We start from the raw sequence: 15,395 nt of genomic DNA, 5'->3' as shown, positions 1-15,395 counted from the left end.
ATTTTCCCCGAGGTAAATAACTAGGACATTAAGTGGGTATAGTTCACCCATCAATAAGTGCAGAAGAGACATGAGCTGATTCCAGAATGAGCCCTTTTTGCCAAACCACTGAAGGCAGACAGCCTCAGTCCTGAAGCTCAGCGGCAGTCCGTCTGCCATCCTGGCTGCCTGCGTATGGGCCTAATGCACAATAGAGTGCCTGAAAATCCAAACATCAACCTTGTCTCTGATGTCTCCTGCAATCACAGACAGACAACATAAGCTCATCTTTCCTTCCCCAGTCACCCATCAAAGGGAGCACAGGTCCTGTGACAGTCCAATTTCCAGTGTCCAATTGCCTGGACTCACTGGGAATTAAAACCCTCCAATGCTGACTGCCAGTTACTAATGTCACTACTGCCTGAATGTCGTACCAAAACCAAACCCATTTATTTCTAAATTCCTGGCCCTACATATTGGAAGACACCAATATTAGTGGAAAACTCAAATGGGACATCTCTTGTTGTAAGACTACTACTACTCAGGCTACCTCTGTGCTCCCTTGGTAATACAGTCTACAACAAATTCCCCCCGAGGTATCCAGTTGTACCTGAAACTCTGATTCCAGTACGCAACTGGATCGCCAGATTGTTAGCCCACTAAACTGTTCCAAAAATGTTTCCCATACCTCCAAATCTTCCCTCATTTCTGTGGTCACCCTGATAAAATTATGAGGCCCTACCCAGCACCACCACTTTCCATGCAAAGTTTAAGTGCCCCATGATCACCTGTACCCATTTTAGTATAACTTTCCTAGAACCTTTGAGTACCCTTATCAACAGCCTAATATTATCTAGCTTTTCTTTGGGTAGCTGTGATACATAGTGCCTTGTATCCAATTCAGTTCCCAGATATGTTAACTTCTGTGTTGGGCCTTCTGTCTTTTCTGTGGCCCCAAGTGCTGCATGTAGGGACAGGATGGAAGATGTCTTTCCTTTGTTCATCCTCACAAGGTCCAAGGAAAAATCAGTACTAGCACCCCGGGTTAAAATTACAGTGCCTGAATGGCTCAGTATAGCTCTAAATAAATGGAATAGAGCATGAGATTTTAAAAAGCAATTCAGCAATAGTGGCCTAACTATGCTCCCCTTAAAGTCAAAGTGAGTTTACCATTGATTTAGAGTAGATCAAGTTAGGCCAAATTTGAATACCCAAAGTCTTTTACAAAACCATAGTGCTTAAATAAAAAGATATAAACCCCACAAAGGGCATCTTAGCTACAATCATTTATGAACCATAAAGACATTAACTAGCTACATTGGCTTGTCACAGTGGTTATAATTAATAAAGGGAATTGTAACATTCAAACAAGGTTATATAGTTTTGCCTTGCAGTACTTTTTGATGCAGCATTGTGAGTCATCATCATCTTGACAAGTTATTGACCAATAATTTTCCACATGAACAAAATAGATTAACAATGTAAATTTGCTTCCTTGTTTAAAAACTGGCTTTTCTTCAGTATCCAAAACTGTGTTCCAATTAATTTATTTTCTTTCTTCCAGAAATAGTGTTCACACTGAACAATCTTTATTCTCAGTACAGTAAATTGAAAAACAGCTACGATTAGTTATCTCAATTCTTCTGACTGCCCCATTCTGCCATCTAGTGGCACTATGAATACACTACTTTCAAGAAATAAATAACTTTTTTTCAAGGAACTCCTCTAATTTGTGATAATTAACACAAATTTTTGTTGAAGGACTGTATCAGGAAAAAAATCATTTTACTCTTAAAAATGCAAAATAATTTTCCAGATACAAAATGTAATAGATAAAATGTAACTGATTATAGTGTATAAATATAATATTATGCAAAAGACTGCCACAGTGTGAATTTGTTAGGGGGTAAATAATTGAACTGTGGTGATCGAATTTTTGCAAATGCCTTTTTGCAGTAGTAGTGTCATAGAGTTTAAAGCCAGAAAAGACCACCAGATCATCTAGTCTGAGATTCTGCATATCACAGGCCACCAATACCAACATTGTCATTTATAGTAAATTGCCAAGGCAAAACTGTATTATCAGTCTATTTCACAGACAGCAGAATATGGAACCTCAACAGCAAGGGGGTTTACTTATTTATTTTTAAGGTACTTGCAGTTCTGTATTCTAGTGATACTGAGACATTTTTAATATGTCTTCCAGGGTGGAAAAATCCCCATAAGATGGACTGCCCCTGAAGCTATAGCCTACAGGAAGTTCTCTTCAGCAAGTGATGCATGGAGCTATGGGATTGTCATGTGGGAAGTGATGTCCTATGGAGAAAGACCATATTGGGAGATGTCTAATCAGGATGTAAGTACTGCATGAGACCTATCTGCCACTCTGATTAAATGTTCTTTGCAAATGATTGTTATCCCTTTCATTTTTTGCTGTCTTATTTACTTTCTCACTCAGATCCTCAGCTAGTATATATCAACTTAACTCCACTGACTTCAATGCAATTTTGCTGTTTTACACCAGCTGAGGATCCGCCTCTCTATAAGTAAAATTTTGACTGGCTTCCTGGAACGGCTAAAGCCACACCACAAAAAGTCCTAATCAGTTTGCCAGATTCTGGGATTGGATGTGTGCAGCTTCCATCCAAGTCAGTGGGAGCCTTGTGCCTGAACCTGAGGATACAGTTTGCTCAACAAAGCAATATATCAATTCCTCCATGAATAATGGTGTTATACCAGTGATCAGTTTGGTCCAATATATCTACAGCATCCTGATGGTGCCCTTCAATGAACATACTTTAGGTGATCAATCCCAAAACACTCCTGGGGCTAATGGGATACAATTTGAAGCTGCCGTGAGAAGAATATTTCTAGTTCTGCTTCCTAATAATTAATATACAATGCTTTCTTTACAAACTACCTGTAGTTTTACATTTCGTACAGGACAGTGTAAAGGTATAAAGTGATATATTTTCCTCTGCCATTTGCTCAAAATAGTTTCAACTATATCAATGTTATTCTTAACTAGAACAAACATTATCTTCTAAGGAAGTTGAAAGTTTGTTCTGTAAACTATAACACTGAAGGAGATGGGGCAATTTTTATCACAAGTTAAGTTTTCTACAAGTACTGCAATTGAGGATGGTACCCCCATAGTTTAGAACAGCATGTCTAAGCCTCACTCAAGAGACAATCTCCCTGTCATGGTGCAGAATGACAGCCATCCCATTCTTATCACTCCTCATGCCCCTGCATAATGTAGATATATCTTTATATCACAAAACTTTTCCAGATGATTATTTTTTACATTATTGCAAGGATGTTGTCACTCCAAGCTGACTGACAACTTCTGTTAGTTTCAGGCTGATTCGTCAAAAAGAGGTTTGACAGAGGTACTTTTATTAAGGAAGCCAGTTTTTTCAGAATGTTGCAGCAGAAAAAAAATCATCCATGGCAACACTGCCATATAATCAACATTATGCTGTACCAAAACATATATCACTGGGATGCAGTACAATATGTGCCAAAGTGCAACTGTTGCCTCAAAATATCTCTTTCGCAATACAATCTGATGAAGTTTCATTAATTTGATCAAGATGTTAACAACAAGTAAATGTGACATTCCAAACATTCAGTGGCTTTAAATTGCATTGGGAAATTCCAAGTAGTTAGGCATACAGTGTGTAAACCTACCTTTGCAGCATATTGTGGCCTATGTTTTAGCACAGTAAGTAACTCTAAGTAAGCATGAGTTTGTTTTACAGAAATTATATGAATTTCTCAAAGATCAGTGATACTGTAGTTCTGGCAAGGGAAATGGGGGTGGGGGAAGTGTGCACAGAGCAGATGTATAAAAGACACCGTGCAAACTTTTGCTGACACGTCTTACATAAATATGGAGAATCACAGGTCCTGTTGTAGCAAAAAGGACACTAGCTATATGAGCTGACATTCTAAACTGAATTCAGAGGTGATATATATGGTGGTGTTACTCCCTCATCAGAAAGACAGTACAAGTGTACCCTAGATACCAAAGGATGGAAGAAGATACAGCAGAAAAGGAATATTAAAACAAATTAAGGTTGGGACCTTTTTCTGACACCATTCCACACTCTCTTTGTTAGTTGCTTTTCCTGCTATTCTCCATATTTCTGCTACATTAGTGTGTAAATGTATCTCCTTATGTCCACTTCCTACATCTAGCTGACACCACCATTTACATCACTTCAGAAATAGCTTATATTTTTTTACAGATCTGCAAAGATATCAGCTATTATGACTGTTTTGTAAAATCTTGCAATACATTTTTTTAAGTGACACTTCTAGTAGTTGGCCTCCACATTGGCCAAACCCATGTCCCAGATAGCTTTCACCTCATGCCTGTTGGGTCTTCACCGAGCAGCAAGAAAAAAATTAGAAGTTAGACTCTGTTAATATATTAAATGCCCTTCCTAGCCTGGCTACTGTGGGCTTCAGCACCAATGGTCAAAATTGTTAGAATTTTTTAATTCACTGTCACAGATCACCCTACACAAGCATATAGAAAAGTATTTACATAGATCAACATTTTCAAACCTAACAGTCTAAAGTTAGTCTGATAAAGTGATATTTAGGCATCTGAATAAAAGTGATCTTCAGAAATTATAAGCACCCATAAATACTAGTGAAGTCAGTGGGAACTGTAGAGGCTTAGCACCTTTGAAAATCAGGTAACTTCTATTTAATTGCCTAAATATGGACTTAGGAGCTGACCTTTAGGCACCTAGGTTTGAAAATGTTGACCATACATTTTGTATCATTACCAACAGCATAATATGTATTCTTAAAAACTTACTCAATTTGAGAAACGTTACTTGTTCCAGTAAATAACCATTGTATTATTTTGTTATGTCATTTCAGACCTGTGGTAATGCTGATTAATGCACTTCTTGGATGTGCATCAGGCACTAGAGGTGTCCATTAATTAGGGCTGCTGCACAGTCTGTCATGTCTTATTGCTTAATTAATAAACATTAGATTAGATATTGAGCTTTCTGAGGAAACTATTGTACTGATGAACAGATTGAGCTAAGAGTCTAGCTCACTAATACCATGTGAGGAAAGGAAGATTTATATCTGATGCATTCAGTTTACAGAACAGCTGTGAATGAGCTCTTCTGGGACACCTATTAGAGACCGTTGTAAAAATTATTACATATTGCAGAATTTGGATATTCAGAAAAATATAATATTTAATGGATTGATTGAATATGCATAAAACTGCTATAGCAAACTGAATAAAACTTCTTGCTCACATAACAACAATATTGATATGTAAAAATTCACCATACACATTTCACTAACTCTAACTCTCATCCACAAAACTCACTGATGAACTCTTTTAACATTTATATCACTTAGAGAGAGAAAGTCTGGCTTTGACTATCTGATTTCTGCTTGGTGAACTGAGTGAAATAAATTGATGCTTTCAGTCCAGTTCCTGCTGGTCAAGTGTTTACATCTGAAAACCAGAAGCACAGTTAGTGCTAATCAATCTTTTTGTTGGCAGTTGTAATGGAGAGTCCAAGGCACTGGAACCGGGGAGCCAAGGAACCATGCCCCCCACTTTTTAACAGAAGAAACATAAGTGCAGAGTTCATGTCCCCTGCAGAATAAGAAGTTGTGCTGGGGAGGCACTGCAGTTACAGCTTTCATCCCTCAGGGGCTGATGTGGCACCAGAAGAGAGGGCAGTGGGCTCACCGCTGGAGCAGCCAGCCACAGAGAGGGAGGGGGCCCTTTGGCTCCCCTACCAAAGAAATTATAAAATGTAATGGGTCAAAGAAAGTATAAATGCCAGTGAAATCCTTTTTAAAATAATGTCTTTCAGAAAAACCTCATCAGCTTTGTATTGGCATGACTGTTGAATGTTTTATGCCTAATAAAAGGTGTGGAGCATTTACTTTTGACCTAGAAAGTAAAAACACCATTCAGAAACGCACCATTTGCAGCAAGTACAGTAATATATTAGGCTGACATCTGTTTTTCTGAGCAGCTACAGGTTGCAGCTTCAGTAACATGTATCCATAAAAATCTACCCACTATTATAGTAAGTAACTAAGTTTTCTGTAGCTACTTCTGATAGACATCTATCCCTTCCTGCTATTTAGAATAGAAGCCATGCAATTGAAATAATTTTTGATTCATTGCATTAGCTGATACTTAACATTGCTTGTTAAACTTTTGGGTTGGATGACGTTCAAGATTGGCATAAAGTCAACTGGCCTCCTAGGAAATATTTTGTATGGCTGTATCCTTCCTCTGGCAGGATTCTCCCTCTTTATAAAGGCCCTGGCAAAGGGGCTTCCCATGCCAGCAAGATCTCCTTTATGAAGAACTTACTCACAGAGCTCCTTTCTTTGTTCTTCTATCCACTTAGTAGGTACCTTTCCTTCCTACAGTTATCAATAGTTATCAATTCCACACGTGTGGTACGTATTCTATCTGTCTGTCTCTATATACAGAGAGATTTGAACACCTACATACATATATAGATACAGAGGATGAGGAGTGTGGTAAAAAGGCTTTATCAGCCTGAGTTTGGGTTGGCCATATTACCTAATGGTAAAACTGTGTTTGATAATGAAATGGTTGCCATGGAAAAATACAAGTTTATTGCACAGAATGAAAGGGTTCTGATGACTGTGTTGCTGCGGAAGACATAAATAATCCACTATTGTGGTAATTTCAGTTGCTGCCATTTTCTCCTCTATGGACAGAGTTTTTTCTCCTGCAAATAAGCATGGAAGGGGGAAATTTCAAGAAGATTTCCATGTGGGCTAACTCCTGGAAATGATCTAGTGTTTATCCCATTGAGAGGATGGGTAGCAGCATGAATGAGGGGGAAGGGACTCCTAATCACATGGAAACTGAGGACCTGCAAGAAATCTGAGGCCCAAAATCTGCAATTTCCAGGACCCTTGCAACACGTTTGTCCCTCTGCACACACTTCTCCCGGGCAGCACAGCCAGCTCCCCCATTAGGCTCTGATCTATCAGTGCACATTACACCCAAGCATGTAGGAAGTGGAAGAAGCTACAAATTGGAAGATCTCTGTGGCAAATTATACTAACTTGTGAGTAAAGCTTAGTGCTATTGCTGAGTGGTTCAAAACTTACCCCATCACAATCCCAGTTGCCCATACAGCTCAAAACACATGAGGAGAGGCTGAGGGAACTGGGATTGTTTCGTCTGCGGAAGAGAATAATGAGGGGGGATTTGATAGCTGCTTTCAACTACCTGAAAGGGGGTTCCAAAGAGGATGGATCTAGACTGTTCTCAATGGTAGAAGATGACAGAACAAGGAGTAATGGTCTCAAGTTGCAGTGGGGGAGGTTTAGGTTGGATATTAGGAAAAACTTTTTCACTAGGAGAGTGGTGAAACACTGGAATGCGTTACCTAGGGAGGTGGTGGAATCTCCTTCCTTAGAAATTTTTAAGGTCAGGTTTGACAAGCCCTGGCTGGGATGATTTAGTTGGGGATTGGTCCTGCTTTGAGCAGGGGGTTGGACTAGATGACCTCCTGAGGTCCCTTCCAACCCGGATATTCTATGATTCTATGATTTTACGCACAGTAGGTTTCTGCCAGTGTACAGGAGGGCAATGCTCTGTTGCTCAGCTCTCCTTTCTAAAAATTCAGGCCCAGTTGAGTGCAGTTATCATGCTCTTTCTTCCCTCTGCACCACAAGGTGAAGGGTCTTAATGTGAAGGGTCTTAATGAAGGTCTTAATGTAGCTTCATTACTGTTATTAGCATAACGCCTGCAGCATAAACAGCCAACAATGCTCATTCAGACTTCAGAAAGAGAGCAAGCTAGATTCCCATGCTAATAGGATTGAAAATACAGAAGCTACAGTTATAAAGCATTGCTTTATTGTAAATAATGTAGTGTGCACTCTGACTGCTGTATTTGATTATATGTGCAATGCACACATGTATGTGTATGTATAATTATAGTAACATATATAACATATATATAGTAACATATGTAGTCACTTTAATGCAGAGTGCATGCTTTCAACAGGTATATTTCTCACAAAGGCCAATGTATTATTGTAAATATTGTGATTTACTTTTCAGTGGATATTGTATATGGGTTGTTTGTTGTTGTCCTTGTTTCCCTCTATGTGCAAAGAAGCATGACGACATCATTTTCTTCTTTCAACAGCTCCACGGGCTCCCTTTTCATTTCAGGATCTAGTAAACATTCTAGTCTTAGTTTTTAAATCTTTCATGAACTCACTCCAGCTGACCTCTCACAGAACTTGTCTGTGTCTGCTTTCCTTCCTGCTCTCTCCACTTATATAGCACTGGCCCGTTTGTCACTTTCAGCTGTCTCACCAGAGTTATTAAACAAAGCCACCTTCTCTGCAGCTCCCCCTACATGGAACAGTTTTCCTCTATCTGATCAGTCCATTTCTTTTCAAACCTCAGTTGAAAACCTATCTTTCTGCCCCTGCCAATCCTTGCAGATTAACTTTCCTGGTATTTTTATCTAACATTGTAATTTCATATATATATAAATACACACACACACACACACCTAAAAGTATTTTAGGATGCAGTTTTTATGAAAGATGCTGTACAAGACAAAGTTGCATTAAGTTGTACTGCAAAATGGCTTTCATTGTCTGGATCAGTCATCTCAGTCCTGAAGAACAGGAGAACCACTTTGTCATCAAATGAAGTTACAGAGGGCCAGACATTGCACTGTGGTATTTGCACTGTGACAATCTCATTACAGCATGACATTGGCATGTATTAATGCAATGTCACAATGCAAATATCAGAGCATATTACTATGAGATTATTTTGTTGGCTTCCTGACTTCAGGTTGCTGAAGAGGAAAAGGATGTTTCTTATTTCTCTCCTCTTCTCCTCCTTCACAGTTGGTTAATAGAAAGGTTGTTAATAATAGAATAAATAGTAGAAATAGTAAAAAATAATAGAATGGGACACACTCTTGTCACTAATGCTTTGCTGGCTCTGTCTGAGACTAAGTGTAGTGTAACGAACACTAGTCATAATCCTGGCCTTCACCCCATCTGCATGTGAGGATCTCAAAATTGCATACAATGCTGGACCATGAGGGTGTCTTAGTCTTGATTTATCATTGGTCTGCATTCCTAGTTTGATATTGTCCTTATGTGTGTTAATATGATGATCTGTAATCACCCGTATTATCTTTATTTAGGTTATACTGTCTATAGAAGAAGGTTACAGGCTTCCGGCTCCCATGGGCTGCCCAGCTTCTCTCCACCAACTTATGCTTCACTGCTGGCAAAAAGAGAGAAACCACCGGCCAAAGTTTATTGACATTGTCAGCTTCCTAGACAAATTGATCCGCAACCCCAGCTCCCTTCATACCCTAGTGGAGGATGTACTTGTGTAAGACTCACTTCAGTGCTCTTTCCTCATACAATCATGACTGCCATCTGATAACATAGAGGATTATGTAGGAACGGGATATCCTGATACAGCTCTGAGCTCAGCTAGCACTTAGCTGTTAAGTGTTGTGTGTTTAAAATCATTCTGAGCCTCTTATAAAGTATATTTTATTATCAAATGACGCTGGTAAAATCGCATGCAAAAGGACTTTTTTTTCTCAAGCACATTCATATCCATTTTTCTTTTTTGGTCCAGCATTTTCATCTCTCTCTTTTGTTTGTGCTCTGTCAGTCTTTGATCTTCATGAGTCTCCTCTCTGTTTTTCCACCTTTTGTTTGGTGTTTGTCCTATACTCTTGTTTTCCAAGTGCCCGCTTTAATTTTCTTCTCTCTTCCGTGCTCTGTCTCTTCATTTGAAATAGCACAGAGTGCATGAAAAGTTGGTAAACTGCCTTAGAGTATTTTCCTTCTGAATCTAGTTATACTCTATACTTGCGAAGTCGTGCTCCCCTTAATGGAAGAGGGATATTAATACAACAAATCTATGGCACTCCCATTCCACAACTAATTCCTGGAGGTGCTACCCAAAGCTTCCTCCCTATTCCCAAAGTAATATTATGCACATGAATAAAGCAGATTTTAGGTGTAGAGCTGTTGAAGAAATGACTGGCCCTTTGTAATCATTCTAGGAGTAAACTGAAGTCATCCTAGGAGTAAACTGAAATCAGTACATTTATATCAGGGATGAATTTGGCCCCCACTCTTATTCATTAAGGTCAAAATTCACTCCAGTGTGAAGGGCCCTCTGAACCTCTTAATACTTCATAGCCTCACTGCAGGTTTTGCAGGGGTGATGCAGTGCCCCGAGCCAGGGAGAGTGTCTAGACCACTTTGGCGGGGGAGGCATGGGGCCCTGGTCCAGAGTGTGAAGAGAGGCTGGTAGCTCGGGCTAAAGTTGGGGCTGGTGGTTTGCCACAGGTAAGCTTGAGGGGAAAGGTTATTAGGTAAATGCAGATTAGGTTTAGAGCTGTGGCTATCTGGCCACCCCAGATTTGTGTGATAGTTGGAGTTGGTTTGTTTCCCCACACTAGAGTCAAAGTTTGGAACAGTTAGTGGTGTCTTGTTAAGGCTAGGTTTGGAGTGGTATTTTCCCCTGTAAGTTGCCCCACTGAAATTAGAATATATCTTTCTTTTAAAAAGTACTGCAAAATACTTATAAACCATCATATGCTTGTTTTAGAGAATATGCTTTCAAAGTGATGTATGGGGGGAGCTGAAATCACTAAGGGTTAGGGTAGGTGGTGGAACCTCAGAACATGGCATTACAGATAAAGGCAGAAATACAAAATACTGATTCTTTAGAGTGTTACAAACACATTTCTGCTATTCAGCTTGTGATCTAATCAATTTTAAAAGGTTTGGTTTAAAATAGTTTCAGATATTGCACCTGTCCCTCAGTCTCCCTGCCTGGTTTTGTGGTTTTACTGTATTTTTTTCATATTTTATAAATTGTTCCCCCCTTACGCCCCACCCCGTGTGCTCTGTCAAAGAACCACACAGGTTGGTGAAAATAACAGACAAAATAATTTACAAAGCGTTTATACACAATGTGCTGCCAAATGCATAAAGTCACTGGGAGCTGAGAGCACTCCCTACCACGTGGATTAAAGTCCAAAGGAAATAAGGATCCAACCCAACAGAGAATGTTGTTTTCTCTAATCTCTTAAATTTTACTTGAAACTATAGTAGGTTAAAAAATATTGAGACAGAAGTGTGATTGAATTAGCTGTACCCTTTTATTTTTGTTTACTACCATACATAAAATCCCATGAAAATCAGAGTATAAAATATAGTTCTTATTTGCTCTTTAGGTTAGTACTCCAGCTGCTGCAACCACTGCCTAATAATGTAGCAATAAACAGCCATTCCCTTTTTCACCTATTTTCTATGTAGATAAAGGTAAAAGTTATTACCCAGCATGGTATTAATACATTTTCATTCTAATTGTGCTATTTTCCCATAATAGCCAAGGTTCAATCTGCTTTTATACCCTCTGCTTTGCTTTGGTGAGTTTCAAAATTATGTCATCATCTTCATCCCAAGAGTTTAAATTCTTCTTCAAGTGCTAGTCCATATGCATATTCCACAGCTGGGGCGTGCAGGGCCAGTGCACAGGCATTGGAGAATTTTCTGGTCAGCAATACCCACTGGGGTGGCACATGCACCTTTCATTTCCTCATGCATTCTGTGAGGGTACAAAGGCTGATACTGCCATGCCACACCTAGTTCCTTCTCTACCACCCACAGGTACATTTTGTAGCAACTCTCTTCAGATTTTCCTCCAATTTGGCATCTAGTTAGCCTTGTTATTTTAGTCAGATAGGTGCAGGTGAACACGGCAGGACGAGGAACCCTTCTCCACGGTTGCAGGTAGTACTGACCACCATGGCCAACCATGGCAAGTACCTGGGCTTCAAGAACAGCTTGTCCTGAGAGGCGGTTATGCTGCTGAATGACAGACAAATAAGGTGTCAGTTTTGCCTTGGCTAGGGACACGCCCTAGAATGCTGTGAAATCTGCAGGTTCTTCTTGAAGCAGACCTAGCACTCCAGGGAGGCACGACAGAGAGTTTTCTTCATGAAGCAGGCGATGAGGCCAGACTCTCACCCTGGATTCCAGGCATCTAGACATGCAGGGGACATAGATCATCGAAATTGGCCCTAGCATCAACTTCTCTAAAAGGTGCGGCGATAGGTTGAACTCGGAGGGCGGGCTTTTGAAGGAGGAGAGACGGAGATCTCCCTCCCCTGCTCCCAACTTCAAAGCTAAATAAAATTACCATGCTGTCAGACTTTAAGGGTGCCTCAAAACTTTGAAAATGTTTTCTGAGCATTGAAGCCAGCACCAGTTGAACAGACCCAGTGGTCCAGAGGCTTTCCCCAATGCTGTCGAAGCAGTGCTAGCTTCCTTGGTATTGAGGCGGTCAGAACAGTAACCGGCTAGTGCAGAACCTGCTACAAGTTGCCTCCAGTACAGGACATCCTGATGCCTTCACCCCTGGGATCTGTGCGCTCACAGCTGTACTGACCAACCCACAGAGGCTCCAGCACTTCAGGCCTCATCACCGGTCCCAGCGTCCTTACAGCTATTGAAGCTGCAGTCACCCCTGATGCATTCCAGATCCTTGGACATAGCAGCCTTGATGTTTGTGCCATATGGCCGGGGTCCCCCAACACCCACAGGGTGGGCAACATGTTTCCCAATGGACTACACTGTCTCATCCTGTAAGCCCGTAGTCTGAATGAGCTCTCTCCTTCCATCTATTGGTGTGCTGAAGGAAAACACCTCAGGAGCAGACCGTATTTGCACAGATGTACCTACTGTGCCTAGGAGATAAGCAGACATACCTGCTTGGCCAAAGTGATCAATTTTGGCTGTTTGGGGGCAAAATTCACGTAAGTCTTGGATGCAAGTGTAATGAAATGTTGCTGTTGTTACTGTATGACTAAACAGCAGCAGAACTTTACTTAATATAACCTAACTGAGGAAGTCAACCTAAACGTATGTTACTCACTAAGTGTGAGGTAGTGATGGCAAATTCAAGTGAAGGTCAGAGGGGATGGGGACAGGTGTTCCACCCTGGTGGTTGGACTCTGTTGAAAGAATCCCAGATGTCATTTGACCAGCCCCCTCCAATGTTTAAAGATAGAGCTGATCAGACTCAATTGAGAGTCTTTCTTTCTGCTCAGGGATCACTAGAGCTGCAGTCACTGATAAGGTGGTCTAGGGGGCTGAGCCTAAGACCTGGTTTGAGGACAGCATTGTGGTGAAAGATAGTGCAGAGGAGGCAGCGGCAGAGAGGTTCCCCACTACCCAGTGAAATCACTAAGAGCTGAAATCACTAAGGGTTAGGGCTAGGGGGTGGAACCTCAGAACACGGCATTAAAGATGAAGGCAGAGGCAGTAGTGTTGGCGGCAAGCAGCAGTAATGATAACCGTGAACAGAGAGAGTGGCAACATAGCAGCAGTGGCAGAGGCATCACTCAACCCTCCCCATTCAGAGACAAGAGGTGAACCCATCTGAACGCACTCCTGGACTCTGAGACTTCACTGACTTCGGACAATACACCACAAATGGGGTGCAGTGGAGGGAAAGGAAGAGTGGTGCGCTATGGACTTTTATACCACAAGGTGGGAAACTGAGGGAAAGACTACTGCCCAAGATAGTGTGAGGTGAGTGTTTACTTAATTGTCTGCATACTTTTGAATCATTGTTGTGGTGTTTTCTCAAATTAATGATGTGTTCCTTCTACTCTTAATAAAAGTTTTATTTTGTTACACAAAGACTCATTGATTGCAAATGGGGAAATATTGCCTATTAGAGGCGCCCAGCAGAAGTTAGTTTTCCCAGATTTCTGGGAAATCTGGGATTGGGTTGGGGCTTGAGCTGGTTCTGCTTTGTAAAGTTAAGAGGAACCCCTAGATATTGAATTCAGCCTCGTAATAACAATGGCCAACAAGAGAACCTGCCAAGGCCAACCGAAGTCGACACCCAAGGATAAGGAGGCGAAGCACCCTGGCCTGCTGAGTCAGAAATCTTAGTCCACCTCAAATCTCCAGATGAGGATATCAAACTACCAGGCCGTCCTGGCAAAATATGACCATGTCAATTACTGTGCTTTGCAACATTTTATCAGTAGGCTGCTGCAAGACTGCCAGGATGACTTCAAACTGTTCTTGCAGAAGGATATTTGGTTGCCTGGACCACTCTGCATGTGGCCTTGGATGTGGCAGACGTGGCCTCCAGGTCAATGGTAACAGTGATCACGATGTGCTGCTCTTAGTGGCTCACCTTGGCAGGTATACCTAAGGAATTACAAAAAACCATTGAAGATCCATCATTCAAGGGCTGCTTACTCTTCCATGATAAGTCTGACAAAACTATGACAGGGGTGCACCAACCCCACACTGGTGAGGCGAAGGTTAAAGAGCTGCTCTGGGCCCAAGATGCCACATCCCCTCGCCTCTGCTGGGCATGCTCCCCAGTGGAGGGAGCATTTAAAAGGGAGTGACTCAGCTCAGTCTGAGCTGACTGCGGAGAAGAGCAGTCGGGTGCAGCTGCTGGGAAGCTGCCAGGGCTCCATGCCGCCAGGACCACGCCTCCTAGCCCAGCCACGGGAAGCATGTTGACCACAGACACTGAGGGTGACGACACGCTAGGGCTCACGGAAGAAACTCTGGAGACACATCATAAGGGAACACAGGAGGAACCCCAAGTCAACCTGTGATGACGTTGGAGGGACTGGAACAAGGGTATTAAGTAACCCAGGGAGCACGCTTAGGGGTATCAGGCTGAGCCCTGTGGAAGGGCCACTGTTTCAAAGGGCCCTGGGTCGGAACCCTTTGGAGGAGGGTGGGCCCTGGGTCCCCCTACCTCCCCCCCACACTGTGGACTACCCTGAACTATTGCCACTAGGTAAAGCGGCCTTTGGACTCTCACCATTGGGCAACACTGCCACAAGCTGTAACTTCCAGGGAAATCAACCCTTAGACTCTCGCCAATGAGTGACACTGCTCTGAGCTATTGCCGCTAGGCAAAGCAGCCTTGGACTCTCACTATTAGGCATTGTACCCTGGAGTATCGTCATTAGGCGGTACTGCCAGCCTGTAGCACACAGCCGACCCCCCGACAAAAGCAGTGAAATCATTTAAGGACTCTAAGGTTATCCTCAGGTCCTTGGGAATCTATCCCCTGGACTCCATGCAGAGGCACGTCAGGTCCTAGCCTTAGCAGCAGCAACCACCGTTTTTCTACTACAGGCCACCAGAGCCTTTGGGTTGCAGGCAGATATCCTCAAGAAAGAAGCCTGCTGGAGGATCTACCTTGCAACCTCACCACTCTTCTTTGGTACCAACCAGGCAACAAATTTGACTTAATGCCCAAGGACAGCATACCAAGTGTTCCACAATCTTTGCCTTCCCCTCCTTTTGGC

The 15,395-nt window shown here is 41.9% G+C and overlaps 1 protein-coding gene across 1 annotated transcript in view; it reads left to right on the top strand.

The window, feature by feature from the left end:
* Positions 1-15,395, top strand: part of EPHA6 (EPH receptor A6) — a 621,363-nt gene that overhangs the window by 601,642 nt on the left and 4,326 nt on the right. The window contains exons 13-14 of the mRNA XM_077816508.1: positions 2,186-2,335; positions 9,210-9,403. Of these exons, the coding sequence (XP_077672634.1) occupies positions 2,186-2,335; positions 9,210-9,403 (344 nt within the window). The remainder of the gene's footprint in view (positions 1-2,185; positions 2,336-9,209; positions 9,404-15,395) is intronic.

The sequence above is a fragment of the Eretmochelys imbricata genome, chromosome 1 (assembly GCF_965152235.1).
Source record: "Eretmochelys imbricata isolate rEreImb1 chromosome 1, rEreImb1.hap1, whole genome shotgun sequence".
Lineage (NCBI taxonomy): Eukaryota > Metazoa > Chordata > Testudines > Cheloniidae > Eretmochelys > Eretmochelys imbricata.
This window is presented reverse-complemented; position numbering and strand designations above follow the sequence as displayed.